At 34.9% G+C, this 19,852-nt stretch overlaps 1 protein-coding gene across 1 annotated transcript; it reads right to left on the bottom strand.

Annotated features, from left to right (window-relative positions):
• Positions 1-15,657: 15,657 nt before the first annotated feature.
• LOC129880368 (receptor-like protein kinase HERK 1) lies at positions 15,658-17,128 on the bottom strand. The gene has a single exon (XM_055954357.1). The coding sequence runs from the start codon at positions 16,883-16,885 to the stop codon at positions 16,250-16,252; it is 636 nt and encodes a 211-aa protein (XP_055810332.1). The 5' UTR covers positions 16,886-17,128; the 3' UTR covers positions 15,658-16,249.
• Between the last annotated feature and the right edge of the window lie 2,724 nt (positions 17,129-19,852).

Raw genomic sequence — 19,852 nt, 5'->3', positions numbered from 1 at the left:
TAAGTAAAGAAGTATATAGAGAGAAGAGTTGCTTGAGAAAGCTTGATGAATTAAGGTGGGTATTTATAGGTGTGAAAGAGAGACCTAACAATAATTAAAATAATTATAAAGAAAAATTTGAAAATTTAATGGAAGATTGTGATGTTATGGGTGATGTAAAATGGAGGACTATTGATGTCATGAGTGATGTCAAATATATCTAGATCTTTTCATGGTTGGTGAGAGGATCTTTTTTTAATGGAATACCCTTTTTTGAAGCTGTGTTTGAATAAGATAACTTCCTCATTAGGATTTGGTATCCACATGAATTGTTTCTATAGAGGGATAGCTTCATGTCATTCAAGAATTAACCAATTTGGAGCATCCTACAGTAAGATATGATTTGTCTTCTAGAAATACTCTATTTCGTCACAACACCCTATCTTACAATAATTAATTTATTTGACCTACTTAACTTCCAGAACATAAAATATGGTCTTCACAAAGGCTGTAGGTAATGATGTTAAAGTTATGCAAAAATTTAAATCACCTAATTTGAACCATCCAAAAAAAAGTTATGCCCAAAATACAGAAGCTGTATCATTTTCATCGAGAATTGGAACACCATATACAATATTTTTAGGGGATGTTACATTATCTCCCTCTTGGGAACATTCTTCCTCGAATGAGGATAGACTTAGGTTGAGTAGAGAAGAGTGTAAACCAACAACCCATCATTAATGCAATAGTATAATTTAAAATATCATTCAAAACATGCTTCATAATTTTGCAAGCATATGAGAAGAAAAGTTAAAATGCAAGGATTTCAAGTATTTGAGTAAGGACAACTTAATACCTTAGTTTTGGGTAGAGAGAAAGAGATGAAGGTATCTCTTAATCATATCCACTTTCGCTTTCCATGTTGCACTTTCTATTTGTTGAATCCTCCAAAGGACTTTAACAGATGCAACATCTTTGTTCCTCAATCTCTTAACTTGCCGGTCCAAAATTTCAACAGGAACTTCTTTATAGGTCAAGTTTTCTTCAATATTCACTACTCCCACAGGTACAATGGAACTAGGATCACCCACACATTTTTCAACATAGACACATGAAACACGAGATGAACCATGGCCATTTCCAAGGGTAATTCCAACTCATATGCAACCTTGCCAACACGTCTCACGATTCTATAAGGCTCTACATACCTAGGGCGCAATTTCCCTTTCTGACCAAACCAAACCACACCCTTCATAGGTAAAATCTTTAGATACACCCAATCATCCACATTAAACTTAAGATCCCTTCTTCAAGTGTCGGAATAGGACTTTTGACGACTTTGAGCCGTGTTCAACCTTTCTCTAATCTTCTCCCATATTTATCATATAATTAAAATACTTTAGGCATGAGAGTAAAAGGAATACTCTCATTGAATCCTTACATACCTGGAATCTGAAGTATTACTTAGAATCAAAGGACTTAATGAATACACTTGAATCCTAGGCTTTTCTCCTTGCCGGAGAATTTTATGTACTATCCAGAGTATATCAATCACCGAATCGTATTTCTACACTACTAAGAACTAAAACTATATTTTGAAAATGAGTAAAGAAGTATATAGAGAAAAGAATTGCTTGAAAAACCTTGATGAATTTAGGTGGGTATTTATAGATGTGATGGAGGGACCTAACAATAATTAAAATAATTATAAAGAAAAATCTAAAAATTTAATGGAAGATCGTGATGTCATGGGTGATATCAAATGGAGGACTATTGATGTCATGAGTGATGTCAAATGTATCTAGATTTTTCCATGGTTGGTGAGATAAAATTTCTTTTAACGAAATACCCTTTTCGGAGCTGCATTTGAATAAAATAACTTCTTCATTAGGATTTAGTGTCTCACATGAATTGTTTCTCTAGAAGTCTAGATTTATGTCGCGCTAGAATTAACCAAATTGAAGCATCCTACATTGATATATGACTTTTCTTCTACAAATACTCCATTTCATCACAGCACGCTGTCTTATAATAATTAATTTATTTGACCTACTTAACCTCCGCAACTTAAAATATGGTCTTCACAAAAGTACTAGGTACTAATGTTGGGGTTATTCAGAAATTTGAATCACCTAATTTAGACTAATCTACCAAAAGGTATGCCCAAAATACAGAAGCTGTATCATTTTCATCGAGAATTGGAATATCATATACAACGTTTTTAGGGAATGTTACACATTCGACGATTGCTTGGCTCATATCCAAGAAGTACTCTAAAGGTGTGAAGATTGCAACCTTGTGATCAAGTGGGTCACAAGATTTTAAAAAAAGGCATAGAGGTAGATCGAGCCAAGATTGAGGTCATCGCAAAGTTACCCCTTCCCATCTCTATCAAAGGCATTCAAAGCCTTTTGGGATAAGCCAAATTTTATTGTGCTTTATCAAATACGTCTCTAAAATAGCTCATACTTTATGCAAATTACTAGAGAAGGAGATGAAGTTTGTTTTTGATGATGCCTATCTAAAAGCATTTAACGAGTTAAAACAAAGGATAGTATCAGCTGCCATCATCATTGCACCGGATTGAGAGCAACCGTTTGAGGTCATGTGTGATACAAGTAGAGTAGTACTTGTCATAGTATTGGGACAAAGCCGTGAGAAGATTCTACATCCAATATACTATGCTAGTAAAGATCTTAATATTGCTCAAAGAAACTACATTGTGACCGAAACAGAGTTGCTCGCCGTAGTATTCGCTTTCAAGAAGCTTATCTCCTACTTTCTTGGCACCAAAGTCATTGTACACACAGACCATACAACATTGAGACATCTCATGGCAAAGAAGGAGGTTAAAACGAGACTTATTTGTTGGGTATTATCATTACAAGATTTTGATTTCAAAGTTAAAGACCTAGAAAAAACTAAAAATTAAGTTGTTGACCATATTTCTAGACTTGAAGAAGAGGCAATGTTATAGTTGGAAGATGGACTTGAGATAACTGACATCTTTCCGAATGAAGAAGTATTGGCATCATTACAAGACTTGATTCCACGGTTTGCTGGCGTTGCTAAATACTTGGTAAGTGATATAGTGTCGTATGAATTGAATGTTCACCAACACTACAAGTTGATGTCCGTCGTGAAGAAGTTTTTTTTTGGAAGAACCATACTAGTTTTGTGTTTATGCCGATTAGATTATTCGTCATTGTGTAACCGAAGTTGAGATGATGAGTATTTTGGAGGCATGCCATTCGTTGCCTGTTGGAGGTCATCATAGTGGTATTCGGACAGCCAACAATTCATCAAGATGCTCATGATTTCGTCAAATCTTGTGATCGTTGTCAAAGGGAAGGAGGAATTTCAAGGAAATATGAACTCCCACTCACTCCCATTCTAGTCATTAAATTGTTTGATGTATGGGGAATTGACTTCATGGGCCCTTTTGTGAGTACGAGTGGAATGAAGTACATTATTCTTGTTGTTAACTATGTATCTAAATGGGTTGAAGTTGTCGCACTTCCCAACAATGAAGCAAGGAGTTTCACCATTTTCCTCAAGCGAAATATCTTCTCAAGATTTGGTACACCAAGGGAAATAATCAACAATGGAGATTCCCACTTTTCCAATCAATTATTCAAAATGTTACTTGAAAAGTATGGGGTTTGACATAGTGTACCAACTCCTTATCATCCACAAACTGGTGGACAAGTTGAGGTCTTAAATTATGAAATCAAGCAAATACTTGCAAAGACGGTGAATGCAAATAGAAATGATTGTTTAAGGAAGCTTGATGATGCTCTATGGGCCTATCGCACTGCATTCAAGACTCTCATAGGTATGTCACCTTATCAACTTGTGTTTGAGAAATCTCGTCATCCTCCTATAGAGTTGGAACATAAAGCTACGTGGGCATTAAAGAAGTTGAATATGGATTGGGACGCCGCATAAAAGCAAAGGATGAATCAAATATATGAGCTTGATGAGTTTCACCTAAATGCATACAAAGAGCGAATGAAGAAGTACCACGACCAAAAGATCAAAAAGAGAACATTTGTACTCGGAGATTTAGTCCTTCTTTTCAATTCAAGGATGCATTTATTTTCCAGTAAACTCAAGTCAAAATGGTTAGAACCACTCCGAGTGAGTCAAGTTTTTCCACATGGTGCAGTCGAGCTAGAGAAGAAGGATGGTATGAAGTTTAAAGTTAATGGGCAAAGAATAAAATCATATATTGGAATAGAGGATGAGATCAAAACTATGGAAGCATAGAAGCTTAGTGAAGTTTGAGTAACTAGGAATATCTACGTCGTGCCGCTACGTTAAATCAAGTGCTACTTGGGAGTCAACCCAAGCTTTTGTTTTATTTTTATTTTGTTTTCTCTTTTTGTGTTCCCTTGATAGTTTTTAGGATATCATATATTGTGTTAGGGTTCCTATCAAATTAAAGTCACAAAAATTGTAAAAAATAATTAGGCCAAAAGATGAGTATGTGCCCATGACGAAATGAAAATATTAGAAACTAAAAAGGAAGTAGAGCAGCGTACGAGTCATGTTTACGAGTCGTAAAAACTTCTACGACTCGTAAACATAACTCGTGAACTTCAAAATCAATTCATGACACAACTTTAAGTCTACGAGTGTACTTTACAACTCGTAAAAACGTCTACGACTCATAGCCTACACTCGTGGACTCCATGTATGATTTGTAAATTTTTCTAACTATCAAGGCTAATTACAAAGCTTGTTTATGACCCGTAATGATTATTATGAGTCATAAATATCTATGTTAAGGTCCAAAATAATATAACCAACCCGACCCACGATAGAGAAATAAAAGGCACAAAAATTTGAAATGTAGAACTCTATTCTTCCTCTCAAATGACTTTTTTCCTCCTAAATCCAAAGGACTCATGCTCATTCCTCATCCCCAAAAAAACCTCTCATGTCCATCTTCTCCATCACCCACATCCTCCACCATTTAAGCCTAATGAAGTCAAAACCCTGGGTCCTCAAGCATTCCATGGTCCCAATACAACACAACCACTAGGATTGAATCCTCACTTGTGGTAAGTTAATCTCCAAATGTTACTTTCATCCAAGACTTGTTTGCTTAAACTCCATAATGTAAAGGAACTGAAGGAATACATAGCAAGAAATTAGGGCATTTAAAATTTTGAAATTAACTTGTTGAATTGATATGTGAAGTGGGGAACTGGGACTTTGATGAAGTTGTTTAAAATCAATAGATTGAATAAATGAGGGTCATTAAACTTATTTTATTGTGCTATATTTGTGAAACTCACTGATCTTGAAATTTTCCAATCTAGGGTTTTCTACGAGTCATAGTTACCCCTCGTAAACAAAGACCTCAAGATCAGTGGTTCAACCCTAACAAGCAGAAAATATTACAAGTCATAGAGTATTTTACAGCTCATAAATTGGATTCGTCGAGCTAAAAGATAAATTTCTAGTACCTAAGTGTTTGGACACTTAACTTGTATGAGTACATCCTACGAGTCGTATACTTGTCTATGGATTGTAGGGTCGACCAGTACAAGTCAAGTACCTAAACTCAGTGGCATAAAACTGAGTCTGTGAATGACCCTTACAATCTACAGAACTATCTATGAGTCGTAAGGTCCACTCGTAAATAATATTCAGAGACCAAACCCTACAGGCCTAATTTTACGAGTCGGTTCTACGAGTCTTAGAATTTTCTAAGACTCGTAGATACCTTCTCATAGAACCAAAAACATTAGTTTCCCGGTTAATTTTTTTCCTTTTCTTGCTTCTTTTTGTTATGTTTTTGTACTAACTCTCACTCCATAAGTACAATGCCTCCCAAACAAACATCGAAGAAAGATGGTGACAAGAATAAGGTTTCAAAAGAGGAAGATGCAGAGATTTTTAAAAACGGATATGGGATAAACTGATAGATGTCGAGAATAGTGGTTTCGAGGAGGAGTAAACTCATGAATCTGAGACACCCCTTGTACGGAAGCCCAAAACTAAACACTCCAAACAAATTGTCTTGATTTCAAAACAAAGCAGAGGCTCTACTTATCCATATACCTCAACAAAATCTACACCACCAGTCTGACGAAAGAGATTCAGTTGAAACAGGAGAGAGAGATAATGAATTTGTACCTTAATCTTCTTCAGGATCAGTATCCGATGGCAGGTCAATGCCCGAACATTTCTCCATACCATTCCATGTCAAGGGGGAACCAAAAAGATAGTGTATAGAAGGGATATTTTACTTCTATAGAATGGGATAAGAGACGAACGACCGCCAGAATTTACGACGACCCATTACTGAGGAGTTGCTTCTTATCACAATCGGGCTAGAGGCAGTCCTAGAGATCCATAATCTATTTCTTTGCCATAGATTCAAGTAGATGGCACAGAGTATTCGGACAGCTATAGTAATGCTATGGTGTACGAGTTCTATGCCTCGTATGTGGCAATAATTAAGAAGAATGCTCTATCCAAGGCAAAGGAGTTGGAGCAGCCGGTGCTGTTGACTATAGTAGTATGAAATATCCCAGTTGATTTATCCGAGAAGACAGTATGATAGGTTATTTATGGCCCAAACATTTCACCAGTAGCCCCAACGGTTGAATTTGATCACAAGATAAAGGTAGTGCAGGAAACAACTGCTATGAGAGATCCGGGGCAACGCGGAGAGTTAATTAGATGATTGGATGGTTATATAGCTGAGTAGGGAAACATAAAATATAGGGTATCTCTCCCGACTCTAATAAAGAGAGCTTTCTTAAACTTCGCAGTCAAGTTTTGGTGGGCTATCATTCGACACCGACTTTTCCCAACCAATGTCGACCACCACTTAACTCTGGATCAAGCCATGATGGTTACTAGTTTGATGGCTAGATATGAGGTTGACATCATCAAGATCATTATCATCGAGATATAAGCGAGACATTGTTGCTACATGCTCCTTCGATTTAGTGATAGCTTTTCAAGTTGGGCATCTAATTGCACTTGCCAAAGTCCAAGTTGGGCATCTAATTTCCTTGTTTATGCATTGTGTCGTGAGGCTATAGTCCTAATGATTACAAGGATCGACCCGCTGATTTGAGCTAATAAGACACAAGACATCAGGCTCATTCAGGATGATACAAACCCCGTCAGATAGCAGTGTGATCCACATCCGAACGTGAGGCTATCGGACTTTGAAAGTGTCCAGCAGCCTTCCCAAGCTGATTTAGCAGCTACTCCGGACACGAGACAACCTCCGCAGAGCCATCTGAGGCTTCTACGACTAACCTTGCATCCCATCTACTAGCACACCACATCTAAAGACCACAGGCTTAGTCACTATCTCAACCGAAGCACTCTAGAATTTGATACTATGGAAAGTGCAGATAGATTCCCAAGTTGGACTTTTAATTCAACAACTCAAACCATGGGTTTGAAAAGCTATCACTAAATCGGAGTAGCATGTAGCAGCAAAGTTTGAGGCTAACTTGGCTGATCGGGAGTGTCACATTCGTGTGCGCATTGATGGATTTGAGCTTAGGGTGAATGAGAGGTTGCAGTCCTCATCGAGTTCTGACATTGATGCCATTCGGATAGAGGTTTATTTATTACATTCTGAGGTTACATCCCTAGCTACACTAGCTCATATACCGTTCGATATTCCAGTCATCCAGCCACCATACATGTTTGATATGTTTATGTATGATGATGCAGAGGTGGGAAAAGACAAAATATCTCATACTGATGATGACACTCTAGTTATGGCTGAGGCTAGGAAGAGGAAGAAGAAGAAGAGTCATATTCTAGAGGAGATCACTCAAGCATCTAGAGTGATCGAGGAGATACGACGAGAGGAGGAGAGGCAGCATGCTATTAGAATTGTAAGCTCACGAGTCGACACCCATGATGACACACAGAATGCAATGGTACCACATGTGACTGCACCGGGATCCATACCGATAGATTCGGATGCCACTATATAGACTTCGATGCTTATGCACCACAGGTTCTTTTTCTTCTCCCCATACTTTTTACTTATTGTTGTATTTCATTAAGGACAATGCAAGGCTTTTTGAGAAGGGGTAGGGTGGTTATGAATGTACGAGTATCTAGGTGAAGTCTGAGTACCCTAGACACTCAATTAAATCCTTGGGTTTTCTTGCCTATGTTCTTTTTCCCCATAGAACCTTTTTAATTTATGTTGAACCAGCATGTTTAGGATCTAAATATGAGATAAGAGTAGGGATATATGGCATGATGGCTAGAACGTTTAAAATAAAAAATAGACCCCTCCAAAATTAATTTAAAATATTGTGACTCTTTCTTTTATATATTGACTATGTAGGATCTTTTTGTGACATGATGTAAACTGATATGATAACATATGACTTAGATGGAAGCATGAACCAAAGATTGATAATTGATAATAAAACTTGATGCCAAGTGTGTGTGAGGTATTTTATGTGTTCTGACAATTTGTTTCAATCTAGAACTTGCCCCGTTGGTCGTACTGTGATGATTGAACTGTTGATTAGGAAATAATCATAGGCCATTGTTGAATTAGTCCATTTAGCCTTAAATGAAACAACCAAAAATTGTTTTATCCTTTGAACCAAAGATTTGAGTCTCTTAAAAGATATTTTTGATTTAAAAATGCATACTTCAAATGTCCCTATCCCTAATTGTAGTCCTTTGTTTTGTCCCTGGTCCATAATAGGAAAATGTGCACCTTAACTCAAGCTAAAATCCTAAGTTGAGGGTGGCTACTATAAGAGAAAAACGAGAAGAGAAGGGGTATGAGAAAAGAAAAATAAGAAAATAAAAGGTGTGAAAAGTGAGATCTGATAAAAGAGAAGCAAAAGAAGAAAAAGGGGTGAGTGGCCAAGATGAACAAATAATTTAGCAAGCATTAACAATGAAAAGCATGAATCATAAGAAAATTGTTGAGAAACAATCAAACGAAAGCCACACCTAAACCAAAAGCGAAAAGCAAAAACATGTTGTAGGTTGCAAGATGTGGAATCAAAGTTAAAGTAGTGTTTAAGGAAGGCCAAAAGTCACTAAAATCTAAATACACCACACCTGTCCTCAAGCCTACGTTACAAGCCAAAAAAGTCCTAAGTGATCCTAATTCAACGGTTCAAGAGTCTAAATATTGAAAATAAGGGCAAGTTTATGGTGTTGTGCATGAAGGTCTGAATTTCTTTTGTGAGCATGAGTGTTTTTCACATCCTTGAGATTTAAAAAATAGTACAATATGTGTGAAAAAGGGGATTTTTTTTCCGGTGAGGGCACAAGTTACATTGTTGAAATAGTCATGAAAATGGTGAATGTTGTTTTTGCATGTGAGCTTGTCTATTGGTATTGAAGTGTTGACTATTGATCCACATAAGTTAGTTTAACTTGAAATAATAGTTGCAAAGATATCATGGACAAAAATTGGAAGGGGTCAGGAGTCAATAGCCTTTTGATTGCTGTAAATTATTGATCGTACATTGTATTGTGTCGTTTTAGTATAGTATGTTGCATGAGGACAAGCAACCATTTTAAGTTGAGGGTATTGATTTACTGTGGATTTACGATACTTTTAAATACTTTAAACTTGAGAATTTGCATATTTATTAAGTAATTTTTAGTATATTTGATGTTAGTTGTGTTTAATTTGCAGAAAACTAAGTTGGAGAATTAATTGAGTAAATTACAGCACTAATGTCAGAGTTTTTGAGAGTTTACGAGTCTATACTATGACTCATAGTTACTTCTATGGGCCGTATGGTTTAGTCGTCAACATAGAAGTAAGGAATAAATGTAAAAAATGAAGATTACGAGTCTATATTATGACTCATTTACAAGTATACGAGTCGTCATTTCTTGTCGTCAAAAAGGAGTGAAGAATGATGACAAAGTTGAGAATTACGAGTAAATACTACGACTCATTCACATTCCTACGAGTCATAGAAAACGTTTGTAGAAGAAATTGTTGAAGATAAAACCACGACTGGGTCTACGACTCAAGTTGACGAGTCGTCCTGGAAGTTACGATTATAGAAGGTTGTCATGAAAAAGAAGAGTTTATTGGTGCAAGGTGCTGGATTACGAGTTGGGTCTACGACTCATCAACCTAATGACGATTCGTAGAAATGAGTTGTAGGACCCAACCGACTTAAAGTTTTCTGATATTTTTCAATTTCATATTTACTTAGGATTATGTGTCTATAAATACACTTCTTAGGTTTATTTTTATATTATGCATGTTTTGGGTTTGAGAATATAGCTTGAACTACTTTTGGGCTATTATTCTTGAATTCCAATTTTTGTTATCGATATTTACGTTCGGAATTTATTTGAAGATTTTGAATTCTCACATTCGGTATTGTAAGTGCATTATTTTTTTACACAAATATTCTTGATTTTTATCATATAATTATGAGTAGATAATTCCATAACTAGGGTTGTCAGAACCATGAAGAATTAATGATGTAGACCTTAATAAAAAGTGATTCTTGAACAGTATGCATGCATGTATTGTTTTTCTCTTCGTTTTGATTTCTTTTTAATGGTGGTCAACGTTAGAAATTGCCTTATCCTTACTTGCTGGATCAAGGAGGTAAAGGATGGGAAAACATATTAAACAACGAGATTTTGAGCTAATCATCATCATCTAATTAGCTTGAAAGAATCAATGGATAGCTAAATCTGGGATCATTGGTAAGGGTTAGTAAAACATACACTCGTAGACAGATCAAGTTGCGTAATAAAATTTACTTATTTACCGGATCAAGGACTCAGATGAAATTAACTTACCGATTCTACATGTAACACACTAGAAAATGATTACTAATAAAAAAGTCTACATAGTTAAGGATTCACAGGGAGCACATAAACCCTAGTTTCACTTCATATTGATTTAAACCACATTAAATCATTACTTTGTTAATTGATGCTTGTTATTTAATTCATAGAAATAAATTAATTACTAAAACAAATAATAAACGCTTAATCTAAGTCTAAACCATATTCTTTGTGGGATCAACCCTAACCTTTGTTAGGTTCTATATTTGATCAACATCGCTTTATACTTTTTAGGGTGGTGTAATTTGAGCGTACCAGAAGGTAAAGTGGGTAAAAGAAGAAGCTTGTTGTTATGTGTGATATAAGATGTGTCTTGAATGGTTGAATCAACTTACTCATGATGTTGTGCTAAAATTACCCGTGTTGTGCTGATGTTGTGAAGGTTATATTCCTCTTATTTAGAATTACATATCTACTTGAAATTGATGCTATACTACTTTGTGATGATGCTTGGTGAGAATGAGAGGAAATAGGGAACGGGCTACACGATCCATATCAGATTTATGAGAAATAGGGGACAAACCACACGATCCATGGCAAATTCATAAGAAGTAGGAGACAAGTCACATGATCCATGGAATATTCATCAAAAATAGGAGACAGACCACACTATCTGTGGAAGATTCTATAATGAGGGGTCGGGCCACACATTTTGTGCAAGGTGCATGGACTTATATATCCCCCCATTTGTCTGGGACTGAGATTCCGCATGTGTTTATCATAAGGACAAACATACATCACTATATATGACATTGTACGATATTGCATTGCACTTCATCCTTTTGTTATGGTATTCATGTGTGATGATATGATCTTATGATTGTTGAATTATGGAATATTGTGATGATACATATATGTAAACATGTTGAGGTGCAAGTTGTGATTTTGTATACGTGTTCTGTTGTTATAATGTGGGAAACTATTAGGTTGGGCTGATTCATTCTATGCAGGTTGTAGTTGTGGAGGTTCGGATGGTGTGTGATGGAGTACTTATATTCTATATTGTAACACCCCCTAAGAAAATATTGTATATGGTGTTCCAATTCTCGATGAAAATAATAATATTTCTGTATTTTGAGCATAGCTTTTCATAGGTTGGTCTAACTTAGGTGATTCAAATTTCTGAATAACTCCAACATCATTACCTATAACTTTTATGAAGAACATAACTTAAGATTCAGAGGATAAATAAGTCAAATAAATTAATCTTTGCAAGACCTGGTGCTGTGATGAAATGAAGTATTTGTAGAAGAAAAATCATATCTCACCGTAGGTGATCCAAATAAGTTGATTCATGAACGACATGAAAGAAGACTTCTAGAGCTACAATTCATATGAATACATCAAATCCTAATTAGGAAGTTATCATGTTCAAACATAGCTCCGAAAAAGGGTATTCTGTAAAAAAAAAGATTTATCTCACCAACCATAGAAGATCTAGATCCATTTGACATCACCTATGACATCACAGTACTTTATTAAATTTTTATATTTTTCTTTATAATTATTTTAATTATTGTTAGGTCTCTCCTTCACAACTATAAATACCCACCTTATTTTATCATTTTGTTGATCAAGCTTTCTCAAGCAACTCTTCTCTCTATACACTTCTTTACTCATTCTCAAAGTATAGTTTTAGTTTTTAGTAGTGTAGAAATATTATTTTGATGATCCATATACTCTGGGTAGTACACAAAATGCTCCAGCGAGGAGAAAAGGCTAGGATTCAAGAGTTTTTATTAAGTTCTTCGATTCTGAGTAAAGCTTTGGATTCCAGGTATGTAAGACTTCAATGAGAGTATTTCTTCCACTCTCATGCCTAAAGTATTTTGATTATATCATAAATTATATTTATTTACTCAATTCTCTTCAAGCTTTACTCTAAGGTTTGTGGGTGTTTATCCATGAGTTCTTTCACTCATGTAGTCCAAAACTCTTTCAACTAAATCTCTTGATTTCAAATAAGATTTTCTTATAGGTAATTCTTATTTCTACTTAATAGCATGAATCATAGTTAAACTAATGATTATTGATCTATTTTGATGCAAAATGATTTCATATGTATGAATAATGATTTCCAAGTATTTTCTCTATTTATCTCTTTAAAGGTTCTTGAAATTCATGATGAGTTTTTTAAAGCATGATTTTTAGTTAATGAATTTCAAAGTATTTATGTATAATTTTATTTTCATACATGTTTGAAAGTTGAAGTGATTTAAACCCACCTAGTTTTACTATATTTTCAATGAAGTTTGACTTGAAAGCTTTGGCTCCAAATAAATGTTTTGAAAGCAATGTCTATGATAAAAAGAGAGTCTTATAAAATAAAAGAATGATGAAATGCTATGAATGATGGTTTATTTATGCTATAAGGATAATTCTTGCATATTTGAATCACTAAAGGTTTTAATGAGTTATTCCACCGAATGTGATATTTTGAATTCTCAAGCTATATGCTATGACTATTTTGAAGTATTAAACTATTTCATGGGATTGACTTAGCACCGAATGGGGCATTGAAGTGGGATTCAGTAAGGGAATCCTAGTAGTAACCCCTTGTCTCATTAACTATGTGCCAACATAGGAGACCTTGTAGGCTTAAGCTAATGGATCCATGAAAGCCCTTAAAGTTAAAGTTAAAGTTAAAGAATGAATGTAAAGTCAACAGAGTTCTACCCTAGGCAAGTAGACTCCCCGACCAATGTAGGGGGGTATCTTGAATTCTATGTAATAGCTCACATGATCTTAATATCGGTTATAGTCAACTTTCCACAAATGAATATTTCAAATGCTATTTACATGATTACTCATGTATATCCACATATGTATGATTTAAATGATAGCTACTTGATTACTCATGCATGCACTCATTTTTGTACTTTACCTTATAAATGTCCTAAATTTTTTACTTTGTAATGCATGCCTACATACTTAGTACATTTAAAGTACTAACGCATACTCTTTGCCTACATGATATCACCATATAGCGATCGGTGCTCCTCCTCGTTCTCCTTCACGTGGCTAGTTGAGATTTTTTTTGAAGGCTACTTTTGGTGAGTTTCCATGTTCCGGGCACAATACTCCTTTATCTTTCTAACTTATGATATGTCGAGATCTTTAGACACTTACTATGACATTTTTTTCTATTATGATTGAGGGTGAGCTAGGGACTTCTTTTAGCCTTGTTAAATCTAAAAGTTAGAGGTATTGTTGAACATATGTAAGTTGAAGATTTACTATTATAATTTTCGCTTGTTTATTTATTGTCATTACCTATGAAAGGCTAAAAGAATGCTAAGATGGTTGTTTGAGGTACTTTCGGGTTCTTCATTCACCATGTCACGTCTAGGCCCTAGGCTTGGATCGTGACATATATTGCTTAACTTAGGGTTAGATAGGGTTGTTTGTTGAGCACTATTATTATTTCGTACTCACTCCCTTGTTTTATACACTTGTGTAGGTTATGAGCCCGGATCATCTTGACTACTCCTTCTCACCTTCATTCAAGGCTTGCTTGAGTAGTTCTTGAGGTAACTTCTTGTCACTTCGGCACACATCACTTACTCTCTATTATGTTTTTGTTCTTTTCTAGGCACAAATATATTCAAACTTGTATTTTTTTTGAATATGATGTAATACTTAGAGGCTTGTACACGTAACACCAGATTTTGGGGTAAACTTAAGTTTTGTGATATTTATCTGCTATGTTAATGTTATGATAGTCTTTATTCAGTTTTACTTCGCATTTCATTCTTTTATTGGGTTTTAGGCTGATCTATCTTGGTGAGTTAAGACAGGTGCCATCACACCCGTGTTTGGGTAGAGCGTAGTCTAGTTACCTTTCGAAAATCCTTATTATTACACTCCTAATATCTTTATTTCTTCGATTTTAGTATTACATGTTATTTGCTTTGCTTCAATTACCATATTAATTATTATTGCTACTATTCTTTTCTTCAATATTTTGAACATGGCTTATTTGCTACTATATTTGTTTTACATACTTGTTTTTTGATATGTCTTGAGCTGAGAGTATTTCGGAAACAATATCTCTACCCTCACAGGGTAGGGGTAAGAATGCATATATACCGCCCTCTCCAGACTTTACTTGTGAGATTACACTAATTATGTTGTTGTTAGATGGTTTTAATGAGAATTAGAAAACATAGAGAGGGCTTTTTTAAAAAAAAGATTGAGGTGTTACCTTTTACACATCCCGAATCATTCCGGTATAATCTTCTTCTGTGATTGTTGATCCCGTTTAATCCATTAGTCATTTCACTAAAGCTTGTTACTTTTTGGTTCATGAAGATTCTTGAAAGTATCTGCTCTGCCATGAATGTAGTCATCCATTGCTGCTTGTCATTCAGTTTTGGATGTTCTTTCAAAGAAATAAGTGGTACAAAACTACAAATCACCTAAGCTATATATTGACCATTTGTTATTGCCATTCTAAATCTAATCAAGTCATTGAGCTACTCTTATTGTTGTGACATACATAGGCTTGGGCAGTCATAAATTCAACTCCACCTATGTCTTAAATCTAACAGCTACATTTTGTCAATTCTGTGCTTATGTAACTTTCAACCCCTTGTAATCTCCCTTCTAATATTCTTCATTGTTTCTAGACTTAGAAAAGCTGAATGACAAACGACCAAACGACCCCTCAAAGTCTTGAAATTTACGATCCTTTGTCCAAAATTTTAGCTATACTATCAGTTACTTTAAAGGTGATCGTTAACAATAAGTTAAATTAGTAACCTATATATTTATTTAAGCTGTCACTGATTGTTAGGTAAATCCTGATTATATTTGTCGCATAAACTAGGAAACACAGGTGCATTAATTTTAACTGGATGATCATAAATATCTCTAGCATTATACAGTTCTTATCTACTGATGATTTAAATGGTCATGGATTAGTTTATTGATCATTTCATCTGACCACATTTCCAAAACCTTAGTTATAACCCCATCACTATAGATATCATCTGAATTTTGATGTTTCCGTTTGAGAAGCAGAAGAAATGGCATCAATGTGACCGAAATCATTGATTTACTCGCCAATAGGGATTGTACTGTTTTCTTCAGGACCATCTTGAATGACAGGCTCTTGGAGACGAAGTGCATACTCCAGATTCCACAGCACATCACCCATTGATAGCTTATTTTTACCAGACAAAGCTAAGCATTTCACTGCTGTTTCTCCAAACATCCTGAGGGAATCTGATTTTATTTTGGCCGCAAGATTGGGATCTACTATTTGTTCCAACTGTCCCTTCTTCTGCGACTCCATTGCCCATGTAGCTAAACTAACCATTTCCCTCGAAAGAGAAGGAAATATGGTAGAGCTAGCACAAACAACTTTGAATAAAACAACACCGAAAGAATAAACATTGGATTTTTCTGTTGCCTTTCCTCACATAAAATATTCAGGGTCAAGGTAGCCAAAAGATCCTTTCACGGCTGTGCTAACATGAGTCTGATCAAGCTCAGGCCGTTTCTTGCATAGTCCAAAATCAGTAATTTTTGCGACAAATTTTTCATCAAGCAATATGTTTGTAGACTTGACATCACCATGTATAACTCCGCCTGTATGAAGGTAGTGTAGACCCATGGCTGCCCCGATGCATATCTCCAGCCTCTGCTCGAAGCTCATAGTGGGTAGATGTAGATCTGAGCCATACAAATGGCTACTGAGGTTCCCATTCTCCATATACTCATAAATTAAAATCATCTCATTTCTTTCATCACTGTATCCAATCAATGAAATCAGATGCGGATGATGGAACTGCGAGAGAATCTCAATTTCTGTTCGGAAATCTTCAAGACCTTGTTTGGACTCAGGTTTAAGCCTTTTCAAGGCCACCTTTGTGCCATCACGCAAAACACCCCTGTAAACCTTCCCAAAGCCACTAGATCCAATTAACAACTTGTCATCAAAGTTGTTCGTTGCTTCCTGCAAATATACAAAAGGAACTTGAAAACTTTCAAAAGGAGCAAGACAACTTGTATCAGTTACGGAAGTTGTTGTCTTGGAATACTTGCTTCCCATGGTGTGTGCAGTGCAACCATTAATAGTTTTTGACTGCTCCTGTTTTCTTGAGCGAAATCAGAAACTCACAAGTACATCTGTTGATCTGAACAATCGCAAGTATATGTACTTGAGGAAACATGTACATGAAAAACACAAATATATATGTTTGTAAACAAAACAGAAGATTGAGGAAGCTGTAGTTTTAGTGGAGGAGAACACTAGAGACCGAAAAGACTTACTGTTCAATAGGGCTTTAGATAATTATTGTGTGTCTCTCCATGGGGAACTGTAGAATGACATGATCCCGCTCTTCTTTATTTCTCTCTTTCATTTTCTAATTTCTTTTCCCAATTTTTATTTTGATTTTCGGCCACATAACATAAGTTAAAATTAATAAATAAAATTTAATTGACTAAAATCAAATACTAATTGTAATTTAAATGATTAATATTTCATATAATTTTTTTTCAATGTTTTCAGCAATTGCATAATCATAGCTACATATTACAACGAAAACATATAAATTTTACAAGTAGGTCTAGAAAGAATAGAATCTACACAAATCATATTCTTTTCTTGTGAAGATAAAAAAAATTGTTTTTGGAATATCCTCGATTTGAGAGTATATCATAGCTACAACCTACATATTATCTTGTTTATAAATATATTTTAAAATAATTCTCCTTCTCCTACTTTTCTTTTTCCTTCGCTGTATCTATCTTTCATTCTGCTTTTAGAATTGATAACTTACGATCTTATCTTTCATTTTTTTAGTTAATATTTTGAAATGGAAAAAGAAAAGTAAAAGAATTGTTAAAAAAAGAAGTCCAACGTTGATATTGGGAAAAAAAGTTTTTTTTGTTATAAATAAAAAGGATAATGCATAAGTACCTCTTAAATTATGATCGAAAATTAAGCAACACAAGTTAACTTAACTAGGGTCCTATTACCTCCCTCCCCTTGAACTCATTTTTTCTGTATTTTTGTGCACCTTTTATGCTGGCGTGACACCTTCAACCAAGTAAATTGACTGTATTTGTACACACGCGTTGCCACGTTAGCAAATATATATTTTTAAATCTTTTTATTTTCTTTATCTTGTATTTAAATTAAGTTAATACACATAATTTTTCTTTAAAAAAAAGAAATTTCCTTATATTTAAACTTTTTAATTTTTTTTACCTTCATTCATTGTCTTTTCTTTTTTATTTTTCTATTGATTTTATTTGCTCTTTTTATTTTCTTTGTCTTTTCTTTTGATTTGATTTTAAATTTAATTTCAAATACTTTGTATTTAAAATAAGTTAATTTCGAATGAATATTAAAAAGTGTGAAAAAAATAAAATAAAACATAAAAAATTAAAACGTTAAAATGAAAGGATATTTTTTAATTATTTTTTTAAAAAATCCACATGGGTTTTTAAAAATAATTAAAAGAGAAAAGATAAGAAATTAATGAAAGAAAAAAAGTTTAAAGTGAGGAAGAAATTAAAATAAATATTTACATAGAAGTAAATGAAAATAATTAAATATATATGAGTTTTAATATCAACAATTATGTGTACTAACTAATTATAAAGTTATCAATTAAAAAAGGACATGTGTCCAATTTTTTCACTCATCAATTGCCTTCAAGAGAGCCACATCAGCTTTTAGGATGTCTTTATTTCATTTTAAAATAGTTTAGGGGGGGGGGGGTTAATAGGGTTTTAGTTAAGTTAAGGTGTGTCGCTGGATTTCAATCATAGTTCAGAGTGTTACTTATGTATTATCCGTAAATAAAATGACAAACTAAATTAAGAAGAAGGAAGAAATAACTGGGGAATAATTCGTTCATTTCTTCTGTTTTCTACATCTTCTCCTTACTTACAACAATGACCATGTATAAGCCTAAAAAAATAAACTATAGTGGAAACAAATTATAGTGAAAATAAATTATAGTGGTGGATCTCATTAATATAGTTGTGGATCCCATGGACATATAATGTCCATGTAAAAAAAGGTTCTAATGAAAGAAGAATATATATATATATTGTCACGCCCCGGGAGGGTACCCTAGATGTGGCTGGCACTTGAAAGCCATTTCTGACCTTCAAGCGAACCACCTGATTCAGTCACCTCATCATTCAATCACACTCACCCGAAGGAGGGGTCAATCATAGCATACTATTCACATTGCAGGGCCGAAGGCCAAACATATTCAACTCCAACAAAATAAGTAAAATAGGACTCCTCAAAATAACAGTCCAACCTTCCCACACTCTAGTCTATGAAGCCTCTATCAAAGTCTAGAAGGTGTCAATGACAAGTCCATGGCTACCAACAATCAAAATAAAAGAAATAACAACAAAACTGTACAAGAAGGCTCAACATCCTCCGGGAACTAGGAGGACTCACCAACTAGCTGAGAGTGTAAGTGGATCTTCAATGGAGTGTCGGTTGATGATCTCTGGTACCTGTCGCTGCATCATAAAACAATGCAGGCCAAATGGCGTCAGTACATGGAATGTACGAGTATGTAAAATGGCCGGAGGAAACAACATCAAGAAAGCATCAATATCAACTCAGGATCTTAACTCATATTTTTATACATAACAACTCATTCAATTGTCCTAAGTCCAGCAATAATAGTTTAGACAGGACTAACTCATAAGCCACTTAACTCAACTGACTCGGAGCACTATCAAGGCCTAAATGGGAGTTTCTCTTAACCGATAACCATCACCTATGAGCCGGTGATAGTACAACAATCAGACGTTGTTGCCGCGTTCGTCTATACCTTGCCAGGGCATGAACGCCTCCTTAATCATGGTTACTATCGATTAGTCAAGTCCTCTTATTTCAGGACAGTAAAATGGGAAACATTCGACTGTAATGGTTCGATCCCATGGGAAGCATCCGACTTTAACGATTCCATCCCTACCTACGTTGGCGGCGTAGTTTCTGGGGTTTGAGTATGGACTATACTCTTACCCGCTTTGGTTC

This window comes from Solanum dulcamara, chromosome 2 (assembly GCF_947179165.1).
Source record: "Solanum dulcamara chromosome 2, daSolDulc1.2, whole genome shotgun sequence".
NCBI lineage: Eukaryota > Viridiplantae > Streptophyta > Magnoliopsida > Solanales > Solanaceae > Solanum > Solanum dulcamara.
This window is presented reverse-complemented; position numbering and strand designations above follow the sequence as displayed.